The 14,033-nt window shown below is 48.1% G+C and overlaps 1 protein-coding gene across 3 annotated transcripts in view; it reads left to right on the top strand.

Annotated features, from left to right (window-relative positions):
* Positions 1-14,033, top strand: part of TIMELESS (timeless circadian regulator) — a 31,663-nt gene that overhangs the window by 16,578 nt on the left and 1,052 nt on the right. For all 3 annotated transcript variants that reach the window (XM_019835088.3, XM_006933819.4, XM_019835087.3), the window contains exons 4-29: positions 108-222; positions 318-380; positions 903-1,004; positions 1,444-1,599; positions 1,842-1,975; positions 2,190-2,277; positions 3,249-3,425; positions 3,802-4,019; positions 4,263-4,366; positions 4,512-4,681; positions 5,769-5,903; positions 6,002-6,153; positions 7,528-7,625; positions 7,969-8,095; positions 8,204-8,405; positions 8,676-8,821; positions 9,977-10,062; positions 10,152-10,266; positions 10,363-10,445; positions 10,674-10,816; positions 11,017-11,194; positions 11,277-11,345; positions 11,468-11,586; positions 12,970-13,195; positions 13,320-13,424; positions 13,566-13,663. In XM_019835088.3, coding sequence (XP_019690647.1) covers positions 108-222; positions 318-380; positions 903-1,004; positions 1,444-1,599; positions 1,842-1,975; positions 2,190-2,277; positions 3,249-3,425; positions 3,802-4,019; positions 4,263-4,366; positions 4,512-4,681; positions 5,769-5,903; positions 6,002-6,153; positions 7,528-7,625; positions 7,969-8,095; positions 8,204-8,405; positions 8,676-8,821; positions 9,977-10,062; positions 10,152-10,266; positions 10,363-10,445; positions 10,674-10,816; positions 11,017-11,194; positions 11,277-11,345; positions 11,468-11,586; positions 12,970-13,195; positions 13,320-13,424; positions 13,566-13,639 — 3,385 coding nt within the window. In that variant the 3' untranslated portion in view covers positions 13,640-13,663. The remainder of the gene's footprint in view (positions 1-107; positions 223-317; positions 381-902; positions 1,005-1,443; positions 1,600-1,841; positions 1,976-2,189; positions 2,278-3,248; positions 3,426-3,801; positions 4,020-4,262; positions 4,367-4,511; positions 4,682-5,768; positions 5,904-6,001; positions 6,154-7,527; positions 7,626-7,968; positions 8,096-8,203; positions 8,406-8,675; positions 8,822-9,976; positions 10,063-10,151; positions 10,267-10,362; positions 10,446-10,673; positions 10,817-11,016; positions 11,195-11,276; positions 11,346-11,467; positions 11,587-12,969; positions 13,196-13,319; positions 13,425-13,565; positions 13,664-14,033) is intronic.

Genomic DNA, 14,033 nt, shown 5'->3' with positions numbered 1-14,033 from the left:
ACACTTAACTGACTGAGCCACCCAGGCACTCCATGAACTGGTAGATTTTGGTGTTTGACTCTGGTGGGGAAATGTAAGAACATCTCCCTCTTTCATTGTTTCCCCAGGCTGATGGTGAACTTGACACAACCAGCTTTGCTCTGTTTTGGCAGTGTGCCCAAAGAACCTAGCTTTCGTCACCATTTTCTGCAGGTGCTAGCCTACTTGCAGGCCTATAAAGAGGTGAGGTTTTCCTTCAGAGTCCCTGGGGCAGAAGTTGGGGGCAGTAGGGAAGGAGAAGGTGGGTGCCACTTAAGGTCCATTCCCCTATCTTACAGGCCTTTGCCAGTGAGAAGGCTTTTGGAGTCCTCAGTGAAACTTTGTATGAGCTGCTACAGCTGGTGAGTGGGTCTCCACCTTCCAGGATCCCAGGGGGCCATCAGTGTCTTGCTCCTCCTCTGGGCAGGGCGCCAGGCTGGGCATTGTCAGGACAGCACAGTTTGGAGATATGGCCCCAGTCCTTGCAGATGTATAGTCCCATCCATTGTCTCTGGCTGCCTCCAGAGTGCTTGAACTCTTTCCTTCCTTCCTTCTTTTTTTTTTTTTTAAGTGTTTATTTTTGAGAGAGAGAGAGACAGAGACAGAGTGCGAGCAGGGGAGGGGCAGAAAGAGAGGGACACATAGAATCTGAAGCAGGCTCCAGGCTCTGAGCTGTCAGCACAGAACCCCATGCTGGGCTCGAGGTCATGAACCACAAGATCATGAATTGAGCCAAAGTCAGACACTTAACCCTGAGCCACCCAGGCGCCCCTCTTTTCTTCCTTCTTAATCCTGGTTCTCTTCTCAGCCTACGTCCCCCAGCCTGGGTAGATGCTGCCTGCCTTCCACAGGGAGTGTCTTCCTCTAACTGTCCTTCTGACTAGGGCTGGGAGGAACGACAAGAGGAAGACAACTTGCTGATTGAACGGATCCTGCTGCTGGTCAGAAATATTCTCCATGTTCCAGCCGACCTTGATCAGGAAAAGGTGAGAGGTTGTCTGCTTTCTTATGCTTGGTTAGGATGAGGTGCCTGTTTTTGCTTTTCTGCCCTCTGACAGGTCAGGGGGAACCTTGCTCAAGAGATGAGTTGGAGAGGGGCGCCTGGGTGGCTCAGTCGGTTGAGCGGCCGACTTCAGCTCAGGTCATGATCTCACGGTCCGTGAGTTCAAGCCCCGCGTCGGGCTCTGTGCTGACAGCTCAGAGCCTGGAGCCTGTTTCAAATTCTGTGTCTCCCTCTCTCTGACCCTCCCCCATTCATGCTCTGTCTCTCTCTGTCTCAAAAATAAATAAACATTAAACAAAAAAAATTTTTTTAATTAAAAAAATAAAAAAATAAAAAAAAAAAGAGATGAGTTGGAGAACCTCAAGGCAGGGCAGTGAAACTGAATGACCGCTCTTCCTCCCCTTATCACACTCACTGCTCAGAGGATCGATGATGACGCCAGTGTCCATGACCAGCTTCTCTGGGCAATTCACCTCAGTGGCCTGGATGACCTGCTTCTCTTTCTGGCCAGCTCACCTGCTGAGCAACAGTGGAGCCTGCATGTGCTAGAGATTGTCTCCCTTATGTTTCGTGACCAGGTGAGTACCTGGCCTATTTCCCCAGTCCCTTCATCCATGTACTTTTCTGCTATATACCCAGAATTACTCTTGTAATAATGGCCGAATTATCTGGTGGCAGATGGGGAACAGAGTAGCTACCTCTTGAATATGGGGTACATTCAACAGTCCTATTTAATTCACCTTTTCTGTCCTCACTAGGACTGAACCTACAATAAGGAATGACAGTCCTTCTGACTCTTTCCTCCTTATTCCAAATCTAGAACCCTGAACAGCTGGCGGGAGTAGGACAGGGGCGCTTAGCTCAGGAGCGGAGCACAGATGTGGCAGAACTGGAGGTGTTGCGCCAGAGGGAAATGGCAGAAAAGAAGGCTCGAGCCCTTCAGCGAAGCAACAGGTGAGTGGCAGGGATCTGCCCTACCCATGTTCCATCCCATCAGTATGGAATGCTAAGGCCAAAGGCTAAGATAGTGGTGATCAGATAACACTTTGCAATTACAGCAGGCTCTGATGTGCTGATGAAAGAGAATGGGGATAAAGCTTCCAGAGAATTTGAGGAATCACCCTGGACTTTTCTTTTTTTTTTCTTTTTTTTTTTTTTTTTACTGCAGACATTCTCGATTTGGGGGCTCCTACATTGTCCAGGGGTTGAAATCCATTGGGGAGAGGGACCTCATCTTTCATAAAGGTCTCCACAATGTGAGTATGCTCCTATCTTGGGTGAGAACATTGTGGAGTTAAAGGTACCTAAGAAAGGTAAGCAAGTGGGGCAGCTGGCTGGCTCAGTCAGTGGAGCATGTGACTCTTCATCTCAGGGTTGTGAGTTCAAGCCCCATGTTGGGTGTAGGGATTACTTAAAATCATAAAAGGAAAAAAAGAGAAAGAAAGGTAAATAAGCCTCTCTGGAAGTAAAGCATCTCTGTTCCTGGGCTTAGAAAGTTGGAGACCATAGGAGGGGCCCCTGGGTGGCTCAGTGAGTTGAGCGTCCAACTCTTGATTTTGGCTCAGGTCGTGATCTCACGGTTCATTGGTTTGAGACCTATGTGAGGCTCAGTGCTCACAGTGCCAAGCCAGCTTGGGATCCTCTCCCTCTCTCTCCACCCCTCCCCTTCTCGTGCTCTCTCTCTCTTCCTCAAAAATAAATAAACTTAAAAGAAAAGAATACTCATTTTTTTTTTTTTTAATGTTTATTTTTGAGAGAGTGTGAGCAAGGGAGGGGAAGAGAGAGAGGGAGACACAATCTGAAGCAGGCTCCGGGCTGTCAGCACAGAGCCTGAGTGGGGCTCATACCCACCAACTGTGAGATCATGACCTGAGCCGAAGTCAGACGCTTAACCAACTGAGCCACCCAGGAGGCCCAAAAGAATACTCTGGAAGGAAGGAAGGAAGGAAGGAAGGAAGGAAGGAAGGAAGGAAGGAAGGAAGGAAGGAAGGAAGGAAGGAAGGAGGGAGGGAAGGAGGGAGGGAGGAAGGAAGGAAGGAAGGAAAGGAAGGAAGTAAGTTGGAGACTGTAGGAGAAATAGAGCTTCTGGCATTATTGTCTTTACCTGTATCTTCATTTAGTACCGGGGGAGAGAACCTTCTAAGAGTTTGCACTAGGGATGTGGAAAGAGCTGCAAGGGGAGGGTGGTAATGAGGAGTAATTTTGATCCCCCAACGTACACCCCCAGCTCCAAAACTACAGTTCAGATTTGGGAAAGCAGCCCCGAAGGGTGCCTAAACGTCGGCAGGCTGCCCAGGAGCTGTCCATTCAGCGCCGCTCCGCCCTCAATGTGAGACTCTTCCTCAGAGACTTCTGCTCTGAGTTCCTGGAGAACTGTTATAACCGGCTCATGGGCTCAGTGAAGGTGAGAACCTAGGGAGGATGGGATAGGGAGGTGATGGGACCAGTGGTGGGTAAGAAGGGCAGCTGGGGAGGAGCCTGAAGGAGGCTGACCCCAGAGTGTGGCCTAGAAGTTGGGCAAGGTATAGGGCACCCTTGAGAGATGGTGAGGATGTTAGGAAGGAGTGGGACAATTGGGACAGTTTTAAAAAAGCGTAGAGAAATTGCCCCAGAGGAAGGGGAAAGGAATGTGGAGAGACCAGGGGAGAACAAGAGAGGGTGGAAATTCTGGTCCTAGAATGTGGTTATAATGGTGTCTAGGGTTTATCCCATCGTCATAGGACAAGGAGAAAGTTGGAAGCCCTGGGGTCACAGGGTGGTCTTTTTCTCCTCGACATTAGGATCACCTGCTGCGAGAGAAGGCTCAGCAGCATGATGAGACCTACTACATGTGGGCCTTGGCTTTCTTCATGGCCTTCAACCGAGCTGCCTCCTTCCGGCCAGGCCTGGTTTCTGAGACCCTCAGTGTCCGTACCTTCCACTTCATTGAGCAGAACCTCACCAACTACTATGAAATGATGCTGACGGACCGCAAGGAAGCTGCCTCCTGGGCACGTCGGTGAGTGGGATGAGAACTGGGGTCAGAGTGGGCATCTCAGCTAGGTTGGGAATCTGAGTTCCTGAATTCCAGGTGGTACTTTCTTCCTGTTTCAGGATTAAGGTGGTAAGGATGGGGAGCAGGGACTGGCTGGGTCATTCTTTTTGATGGCACCTTTTTTAGGGAAGGTTTAGAAGTGGTACGTTTTCCATGAGCCAATTTCCTAAGTTGTCCTCCATTTCTCCTCTTTTCCTCATCTCACAGGATGCACCTGGCCCTGAAGGCCTATCAGGAGCTGCTGGCCACAGTGAATGAGATGGACATGTCCCCAGATGAGGCTGTGAGGGAGAGCAGCCGCATCATCAAGAGTGAGACCCTGGCCTGGTCTCTGACCCTGGCCTTTCCTATCTCTTGACCACAGTCTCACTCTTTGCAGTCCCAACTTCATCCATCTCTCCCTTTACCAAAGTTTCCAGACCAATCCATCCATTCCTTTCTCTTCTCCATTCCTAGACAACATTTTCTATGTGATGGAGTACCGAGAGCTGTTCCTGGCACTCTTTCGAAAGTTTGATGAGAGATGTCAGCCACGCTCTTTCCTTCGTGACCTGGTAGAAACCACTCACCTCTTCCTCAAGATGTTGGAGCGGTTCTGTCGGAGCCGTGGGAACCTGGTGGTGCAGGTACTGGGCAGCCCCGGCATGTGGACAGTTGGAAAGAGCCATGAGGGAAGGGTCAGAGAACAGGGAACTCTCCTCATATTTCTGCAGCTTAAGCTCACCTGTTAGAACTACTCTGAACTAAGGAGGGCAAAGGGTTTGTTGGTGTTGCTGATGTGAGTCTACTATAATTTCCTTTTTTCATTTAGATTTATTTCCAGTGTAACATAAATATTTTAATTCATTTAGGAAGCGTTTATTAAATACCTACTGTGTGCTAAGCACATAAACTATGGGGATTCACAGTTTTAGAGTTTAGTAATTATGCTGTGATCCTTCTTGGTTATACTTCAGAAGCATTGTAGTGAGATGGAAAGAACCCTAAATTAAAAGCCAGAAGGTCTGGGATCTCATCCTATATTGGTTACCGTTAGAATAACTCAACCTGCTCATATGGGTCCCCAGATCCCTAAACGTGGGATTGTAATATGAGCATGAAATGAAATAAAAGATTAAAGACGTGCAAGACCACGTTGGGGAGGGGCAGAGAGAGGAGGAGAGAAAGAGAGTCCCAAGCAGGCTCTCTATCAGCATAGAGCCTGGCTCAGGGCTTGAACTCATGAAAGGTGAGATCATGACCTGAGCCAAAATCAAGAGTTGGATGCTTAAACCAAGTTAGCCACCAAGGTGCCCCTTTTTTGGGTAGAATTTCTTATCCTCATTGTAAATCTGTTCATTTTATAGGCTTGGTTAAGCTAGAACTGCTTTTGGGAAATCTCTGATCCCAAGAAATAAGTTAAATACTACTCTTAAGTTTTGCCATGGCATTTTATGCTCAGCCATATTCTAGGTCTTACCCATACTGTACTATAATTTACCTATCTATCCACCTGTCTCAAGATTCCACTAGATTGTATGCTCCTCAAGGGCAAGGAAATACAGTGTTCACTGTTGCATCCCTATTGCTTATGAATAGCACACAGTTGTCATTCCGTGACTATTGATTATTAATTAATTCAGACCTCTGGTGAATGAATTAATAGAGAAGACATTGATGGGAAAAAGTCCTCTTAGCTTTTCTGTCATCCTAACAATGGTTCTTTCTCCATAGAACAAACGAAAGAAAAGAAAGAAGAAAAAGAAGGTCCAAGATCAGCCTGTTGCTTCTGGTAATGTCTCCTATAGCACAGGGGAACTAGAAGCTATGTGGCCATCCCTGGCCGAGCAGCTACAGTGCTATGCCCAGGTAGGTAGTTGCAGAAAGTCTATCTTTCTCAAGGGTAGTGCACCGATAGGCTGTCTGGGTTTCCCTCCTCTGTTCCCATAGCCTTAATCCCTCTCTAGGATCCTGAGCTCAGTTTGGACTCCATGGTTCCCTTTGATGCGGCCTCAGAGGTGCCAGTGGAAGAGCAGCGGGCAGAAGCCATGGTGCGGATCCAAGACTGTCTCCTGACTGGCCAGGCCCCACAGGCCCTAACCCTCCTTAGGTCTGCCCGGTAAGAACCCTGCTTATCCCTTCTCCTGGATTCAGCTCCTGGATTTCGGGGATGGGGGAGGCATTCACTGTGGTACAAGGTTCTTTGCCTTCAATTGAGAGAAGTCCCATCAGAAGCATGGGGGCTCTGTACTGAGCACTGAGTCCTGGGGAGCTTGGATTGGCTTTGTGGGGTTTTTGTTGTTTGTTTTTAAATGTTTATTTATTTATTTTTGGAGAGAGTGTGTGAACAGGGGAGGGGCAGAGAGAGGGAGACAGAATCCCAAGCAGGCTCCATTCTGTCAGCTCAGAGCCCGACATGAAGCTCAAACCCACAAACTGTGAGATTATGACTTGAGCCGAAATCAAGAGTCCGACACTTAACTGAGTGAGCCACCCACACCCCCCTGCTGTTTGTTTTTATTTTATTTTTGAGAACTATCAGAAAGCACAATTAATTGGGGGGGAAATATAGATAATTCTATTGGCTGAAGATAATCATCATTAACATTTTGATGAGTAATCTTCCAGGCTTTTTAATCTTCTGTGTTGTATATAGATCTATACAGCTTCTTTTACAAAAGTGAAACATTGTATATGCTGTTTTATAGTATTTTTTTACTTCTTAATATATTGTGAGGATTTCTTAAGAGATACAAGATATATTGCCATAATTGTTAATGGCATCATGAAATGTACATTTGTTCAACCAAATGTCAGACATTTACATTGTTTGCATGGTGATATTCATTGCAATGTGGCTTCTTTTTATTAAAATTTTTTTTCTTAATATTTATTTATTATTATTGAGAGACAGAGATAGAGCATGAGCATAGAAGGGGCAGAGAGAGGAGGAGACACAGAATCCAAAGCAGGCTCCAGGCTCTGAACTGTCAGCACAGAGCCCCATGCAGGGCCCAAACTCACAAACCGCAAGATCATGATCTCAGCTGAAGTTGGACACTTAACTGACTGAGCCACCCAGGCCCCCTAAAATTTTTTTTAATGTTTCTTTATTTTTGAGAGAGAGAGAGAGAGAGAGAGAGAGAGAGAGAGAGAGCATAAGTGGGGGAGGGGGAGAGAGAGAGAGGGAGACATAGAATCTAAAGCTGGCTCCAGGCTCCAAGCTGTTGGCACAGAGCCCAACGCGGGGCTCAAACCCACGAACCGTTAAGATCATGACCTGAGCCAAAGTCAGACGCTTAACCAACTGAGCCACCCAGGTGCCCCTCGTTGCAATGTGGCTTATGAGAGAAAATTTCCCCAGAGTCTTTATCTTTGAGTGACAGTTTGCATTCTCTTTCTGGCTGCAAATGAAATTCCTTCTCTCACTTCTCACTTCAAATTATAACTCATATTCTCCCTGGTTAAAGTCTTTTTTCACTCTGGGCTTCAGGGAGGTGTGGCCAGAGGGAGATGTGTTTGGCTCTCAAGACATTTCTGCAGAGGAAGAGATCCAATTGCTGAAACAGATTCTCTGTGCCCCGCTTCCCCGTGAGTCTCCATTTCCTTCACATCTCTGTCCTTCCAGTTCTTTTCTAGAACCAGCATCACCGAGATCCAATAATCCTCGGTCTTTCTTTTTTGTTTTCTGTTGGGTTTTTTTTAAATTTTTTAAAGTTTATGTATTCATTTTGAGAGAGACAGAGAACAAGCGGGGGAGGGGCAGAGTAAGAGGGAGAGAAAGCATCCCAAGCAGTCTCTGCACTGTCAGCGCAGAGCCCGATGTGGGGCTCGAACCCATGAAACAGGAGATCATGACTTCAGCCAAAACCAAGAGTCAAGTACTTAACTGACTGAGCCGCCCAGGCGCCCCTAATTCTCACTCTTCCTATAGGGCAGCAGGGGCCAGAGGAACAAGGGGCAGAGGAAGAAGAGGAAGAGGAGGAGGAGGAGGAGGAGGAAGAGTTGCAAGCGGTCCAGGTGTCAGAAAAAGAATTTAATTTTCTGGACTACCTGAAACGGTGCGGGCTGAGCAGACTGAGTTGGTCCCAGGTTGGCGACTACAGAGCTGGGAGGGCCATCACTGTCTTTCTCATGCTGACAGCCTCTTTCTCTGTGTCTTGGTGCAGTTTTGCAAGCTCAACTGTTGTGCGAGCCTATGTGCTGCTGCTGCGGAGCTACCGACAGAACAGTGCCCACACTAACCACTGCATTGTCAAGATGCTGCACCGGCTGGCCCATGACCTCAAAATGGAAGCCCTCCTTTTCCAGCTCTCCCTCTTCTGCCTCTTCAACCGTCTGCTTAGTGACCCGGCTGCTGGGGCCTATAAAGTGAGGGCATACCAAGGGATGGAGAGGCATAGGGGGGTCCGGGGGTAATGAAGGGTAGTCTGCAAGAGATAAAGGGTGCTGAGTGATGTCAAGGGCTAAGAGAGGAGAGATCGGTGAGGAAGTAGGCAGGCAGGTGGACGGAGCTGGAGGGGCAGGGTAGGGGAGTCTGAGTGAGGAGACACAGATGGGAATAGGTAGAAAATGGCTGGAGGGCCTGGTTTATATGTCCATTTAGGCTGGAGGTTTCACAGCAGCTTCCTCATCCCACAGGAGCTAGTGACTTTTGCCAAGTACATCCTGGGCAAGTTCTTTGCGTTGGCTGCAGTCAACCAAAAAGCCTTTGTGGAGCTGCTGTTCTGGAAGAACACAGCTGTGGTTCGAGAGATGGCCGAGGGCTATGGCTCTCTGGATGGCGGGTGAGCTTCAGGATGGGAAAGGATGGGCAGTAATGGTGGGTGACACAGTCACAGAGTGTCAAAGCTGGAAGAGCTTGCAGATCAGCTAGTCTGACTTTCTTCCTCTTTAATAGGTGAAAAAATAAGCTCCCAAGGTGAATTGCTTTCCCTGAGATCACCCAAGAGAGGAAGTGGGTCTGGAGCCTATCTCCTGTCTGCTCTAGTTTCCTTCCTTCACCAGCCTTTGTGGGGATGGTCAGTTGGCAGTGGGGTGGCCCTTGTCCCAAAGGTGCCCTGTCCCAAAATGTGCTGGGAAACCATAAAGATTCATGGAAATGTTTGCCCTCTTTCCCTGTAGCTCAGCTCCTCTCCTTTCCCCATAATCTGCTCAGCCCCTGCAGTGTCCGCTTCCGTAGGCCCAACCCAGAAAATCCCTTCATTTGGCTTTTGGGTTCATAAGTGGAAGGAGAATGAAAGAAAGGAAGCACACCTTAGGCCACTGCTAGTGGCTCCTTTCGGTCACCTGCGTTGTCCTTCTTGTTCCTTTTGGAGCTGACCAAAGAGGGCCTTTGGTCTCCTCTTTGGGGCCAACATCCTACATGTTCCCTTTCTCCTTTCCCCATTTGTCAATTTATTTTTATTTTTATTCATTTATTTTTTTAACATTTATTTATTTTTGAGACAGAGAGCATGAGCAGGGGAGGGGCGGAGAGAGAGAGGGGCACAGAATCCAAAGCAGGTTTCAGGCTCTAAGCTGTCAGCACAGAGCCTGACACGAGGCTGTAACTCACAGACCATGAGATCGTGACCTGAGCCGAAGTCAGATGCTTAACTGACTGAGCCACCCAAGCACCCCTATTTTTATTTTATTTTATTTAAGTTTATTTATTTATTTATTTATTTACTTACTTACTTACTTACTTATTTACTTATTTACTTATTTATTTATTTATTTATTTATTTATTTATTTATTTATTTTGAGAGAGAGTTTGTGCATAGGAGGAGCAGAGAGAGAGGGAGAGAGAGACTTCTAAGCAGGCTCTGCACTGTCAGTGCAAGCAGCCTGATGCGGGGCTCAAACTCGAAAACCCATGAGATCACGATCTGAGCCGAAATCAAAGTGTGTGATACTTAACTAATTGAGCCACCCAGGCACCCCTCCTTTCCCCATTTAGATCTTCCAGTCGCAGACCCCCGGTGTGGAGCCCAGAGGAGGAGGCCCAGCTTCAGGAACTGTACCTCACCCATAAGGATGTGGAAGGTATGAGTCCTTGAGATCTGAAGATTTTTGAAGCAGGCAGCCTGAGCTCCAGGACCCCTCTTTACTGCCTCACTCCCCCTCCACGTTAGGTCAGGATGTGGTAGACACCATCTTGGTGCACCTGAAAACCCCTCGGACACGCAAGCAAGTTATCCACCATCTGGTACGGCTGGGACTGGCTGACAGTGTCAAGGGCTTCCAAAGGTAGAGGCACATGTTCTGGAGGGCATTGAAATTGGGAGTCCTCGGTCCTCAGTTTGCTCCCTGGGCCCCCTCTTCCACTGACGTCTCCTTAAGCAGGAAAGGAACCCATATTGTACTGTGGACAGAAGATCAGGAGCTAGAGCTGCAGCGGCTTTTTGAGGAGTTCCAGGACTCAGATGGTGAGTGGAAGCTCAGGGAACCTTGGAGATGAGAGAGCCGAGCTGGCCATTGCTTCCCCCTGCCTCCTGTTCCCAAGGAAGGCTTATCTCATTCCTTCTTTCCACTTACCATACCTGGGGTGTCATTTGTGAGTGAATTGAATTAGCCTCTTTCCAAAGACCTCTGCTGCCTTTCACTCCTCTGTTTCCCCTGTTGCTTTAGGGAACTTACACTTTCTCTCTTTGTAGATGTGCTAGGTCATATCATGAAGAATATCACAGCCAAACGCTCACGGGCCCGAATAGTGGATAAGCTGCTGGCTCTGGGGCTGGTGGCTGAGCGGCGGGAGCTATATAAGAAACGCCGGAAGAAGCTGGCACCCTCGAGCTCGGTAACAGTCTTTCCCTGGCTCTGCAGGCTGGGCCCACTCCCCCTGAAGTGCCCCTCAGAGGTAGCTCACCCAGATTCTTCCTGCCTTAAGCTCTCTGGCTAGGTGTCTTCCCCTCCACACACACACACACCCCACCAGTTTCCAGGAGTGGTCAAGAACCAACGGACTCCACTCAGTTCTTCATCTTGTTTCCTTTTTAGCCTAATGGAGAGGAGTCCCTGAAAGATTTTTGCCAGGAAGATCTGGAAGAAGAGGAAATCCTGCCAGAGGAAGAGAGTGAAGAAGATGAAGAGAAAGAGGAGGACTCAGAAGCAGAGCAAGCCCAGGGTAGCTCAGTGCTTTCAACTGAAAACCTTGGGCAAAGCCTGTATCAGGAAGGTGAGGACTTGGCCTACGAGAGATGTCTCAGGTGGAGGGGTTGGTAGTATGAGCCAATTCTAAGTTTCCCTCCTTCCCTTAGGCTTTTCTGCTCCCCTTCTGTGGCTCCAGAACTGCCTGATTCGAGTAGCAGATGATCGAGAAGAGGATGGTGAGTGGATAAATGATGGTTTTCGGGGCTGGGGTACTGGAGGCTGCTGGAGAGCTGGCCGTGGGATGGATGACCAGTTCTTTCTTCAAAACTTCACCACATGACTACTGGCCCTATTCTAGGCTGCTCGCAGGCAGTGCCTTTGGTGCCATTGACAGAAGAAAATGAGGAAGCAATGGAAAATGAACAGTTTCAACGGCTGTTGCGCAAGCTAGGAGTTCGGCCTCCTTCCTCTGGGCAGGTAAGTATGCCAGTTACGGTATCAGCTATGGCATATTACTGGTATTTTAAAATACGTACATCTCTTTCTCCTCATTGCAATTGCCATCTCTGACCTCATTTCCTCTCAACTTTGACCGAGACTCCTGCGGCAGCCGTCCTGTTCATCTTCTCTAATCTCGCCTTCCCCTAGTCCATCTTCCATGTTGTCCTGAGTTTCCCTCATCCCTTTCTCCCTTCCTTCCTTCCCTTTTTATTTTCTTTTTGTTTTTCCCTTATTAAGTAGGCTCCATGCCCAGTGTAGAGCCCAGTGTGGGGCTCAAACTCGCAACCCTGAGATCAAGACCTAACCACCTGAGCCACCTAGGCACCCCACAAGTTACCTTTCTAAAGTGGAATTTTGATTGTATTACTCCCTGTCCATTACTTCCCTTTGTCTCCAGAAGAGATTATATTACTCTCCTGAACCAACCAACTGGATGGTTCTGCACTGTTGGCAGGACAGAGTCCTTGACCTCTGAGTGGCATGCTTGGCCTTGACCAGCCTTTGTAGCCTCATGGCCACGCCACCCACCCACCTGTGTTTCCCCATCCTCCTCCTGGACTACTTTCTATTCTCCAAACAGTAGGCTTCTCATATATCCACACAGTTGATCGTGCCAGTCCCTCCATTGGACGGCTCCAGCCACACATACAAGGTGACACACACATCACCCATCTTCCTGACGACCCTCCGCTCGACCTTCAAGAGTCTATTCAGTTCTTACCTCCTCAGAGAAGCAGTCCCTACCACTCCTTCAATCTCTAAAGTGAAAGTAATAACTTTGGTAGCTGGGATTTATTCATTCCCTTGATGTAGCCCCCATCCTGTGAGATTACAGTGTGTTGGTTCTTTCTCCCATTAGATTGTGGGTTCCTTGAAAGCAGGGATCATATCTGATTTATCTTTGCATCCCCAATATCCATTCATTCATTTATTTTATTATTTTAAAAAATTGTTTTAATGTTTATTTTTGAGAGAGAGAGACAGAGCAGGGGTAGGGCAGAGAGAGGAGGAGACAGAATCTGAAGCAGGCTCCATGTTCTGAGCTCTTAGCACAGAGCCTGACTCAGGGCTTGAACCCATGAACTGTGAGATCATGACCTGAGCTGAAGTCTGATGCTCAACCAACTGAGCCACCCAGGCACCCCCATTCATTCATTTATTTAATTAACAACTGAATTTACTGGGAGCTTTGTGATGTATGAGGCACTGTACTAGACATTGTGCATATACTGGATAAATAAGCAATAAGTAGAGTTTATTCAATGAATCATATTTTTTCAATGAATATTATCAAGATCGGGTGAAGTAGAGTCTGCTCCTTTCCTACTGCTTTCATTTTCAACTTGTTTACACCTGTAGGAAACCTTCTGGAGGATTCCAGCCAAGCTGAGTCCTTCCCAGCTCCGGAGGATAGCAGCTTCTTTGAGTCAGCCAGAGGAGGAGCAAAAACTTCGGCCAGGACTGGAACCGAAAGTCCCTGGAGAGCAAAACCCTGAGGAGGAGCACCAAAAGGAACAGCGAGCACAAGCCCTGAGGGCCCTCCAGTTGGCCCGGAAAAAGAAAGCTGGCCCGGTGTCCCCCAGCGGTAAGACCACTTACCTGTTGGGTACTAACTATGGGCTAGCCATGTTGATCTAGAGGGCTGATAGGGTATTTTGAGAAGATGAGGGCCCAGTTCTCTAATTCCATGCCTCTCATGGTCATTTCAGGGGAAGGGACCACTGGTGAGAAAGAACAGCTGCAAATGGTACCCAGGAAGCGACAACTGCTGGACAGCGATGAAGAACAGGAGGAGGATGAGGGCAGGAACAAAGGTAGGGAGTCTGACAGGGACCTGCTTTTTCTTCTGACCTCTAGCACTCTTCCTTTCAATCCCGAAGATCAGTGCTACTGTCCTTCTTTCCCCATAACATATTTAGATTCTCTCTCTCTTCTCACCCCTTTCATTCCCATAGCACCAGAGTCCAGAGCTCCAGGAATCCAAAAGAAGAAACGGTTTCAAATTGAGGATGAAGATGAGAATGACTGAAGAGCCAGAAGCTTTGGGGTAGAGGTAGATCATTTTTAGGTGGTGAATTTCAGTCAGACTTCAGAAACAGGACCCAGAAACTGCTCTTAGTAGACAGAAGCAGTAGAGACCTGGGCTTCCCCAGGGATTTGGGATCTGGGAATTTCCGGCAACAGTGTTGGGACAACTCTGCAGTCACTTCTTGCGTCTCCCAGTTTTAGCAGTATGCCTCAGTAGCTCTCCAGAGACTTAACCTCTCTTTTTCTAGGATCTGTTTCTTTGGGTTAGTAGCACCCCTTAGAAAATCGGAGGAGTGAGTGAGATAGAGAAGGCACCTGGGACCCTGTTTGGCTTTCTGCCAGAGGTGGGTCACAGCACCAGATGGGGAGCTTTGTGACATGATGGGTGGGGGTGT

This window comes from Felis catus, chromosome B4 (genome assembly GCF_018350175.1).
Source record: "Felis catus isolate Fca126 chromosome B4, F.catus_Fca126_mat1.0, whole genome shotgun sequence".
NCBI lineage: Eukaryota > Metazoa > Chordata > Mammalia > Carnivora > Felidae > Felis > Felis catus.
This window is presented reverse-complemented; position numbering and strand designations above follow the sequence as displayed.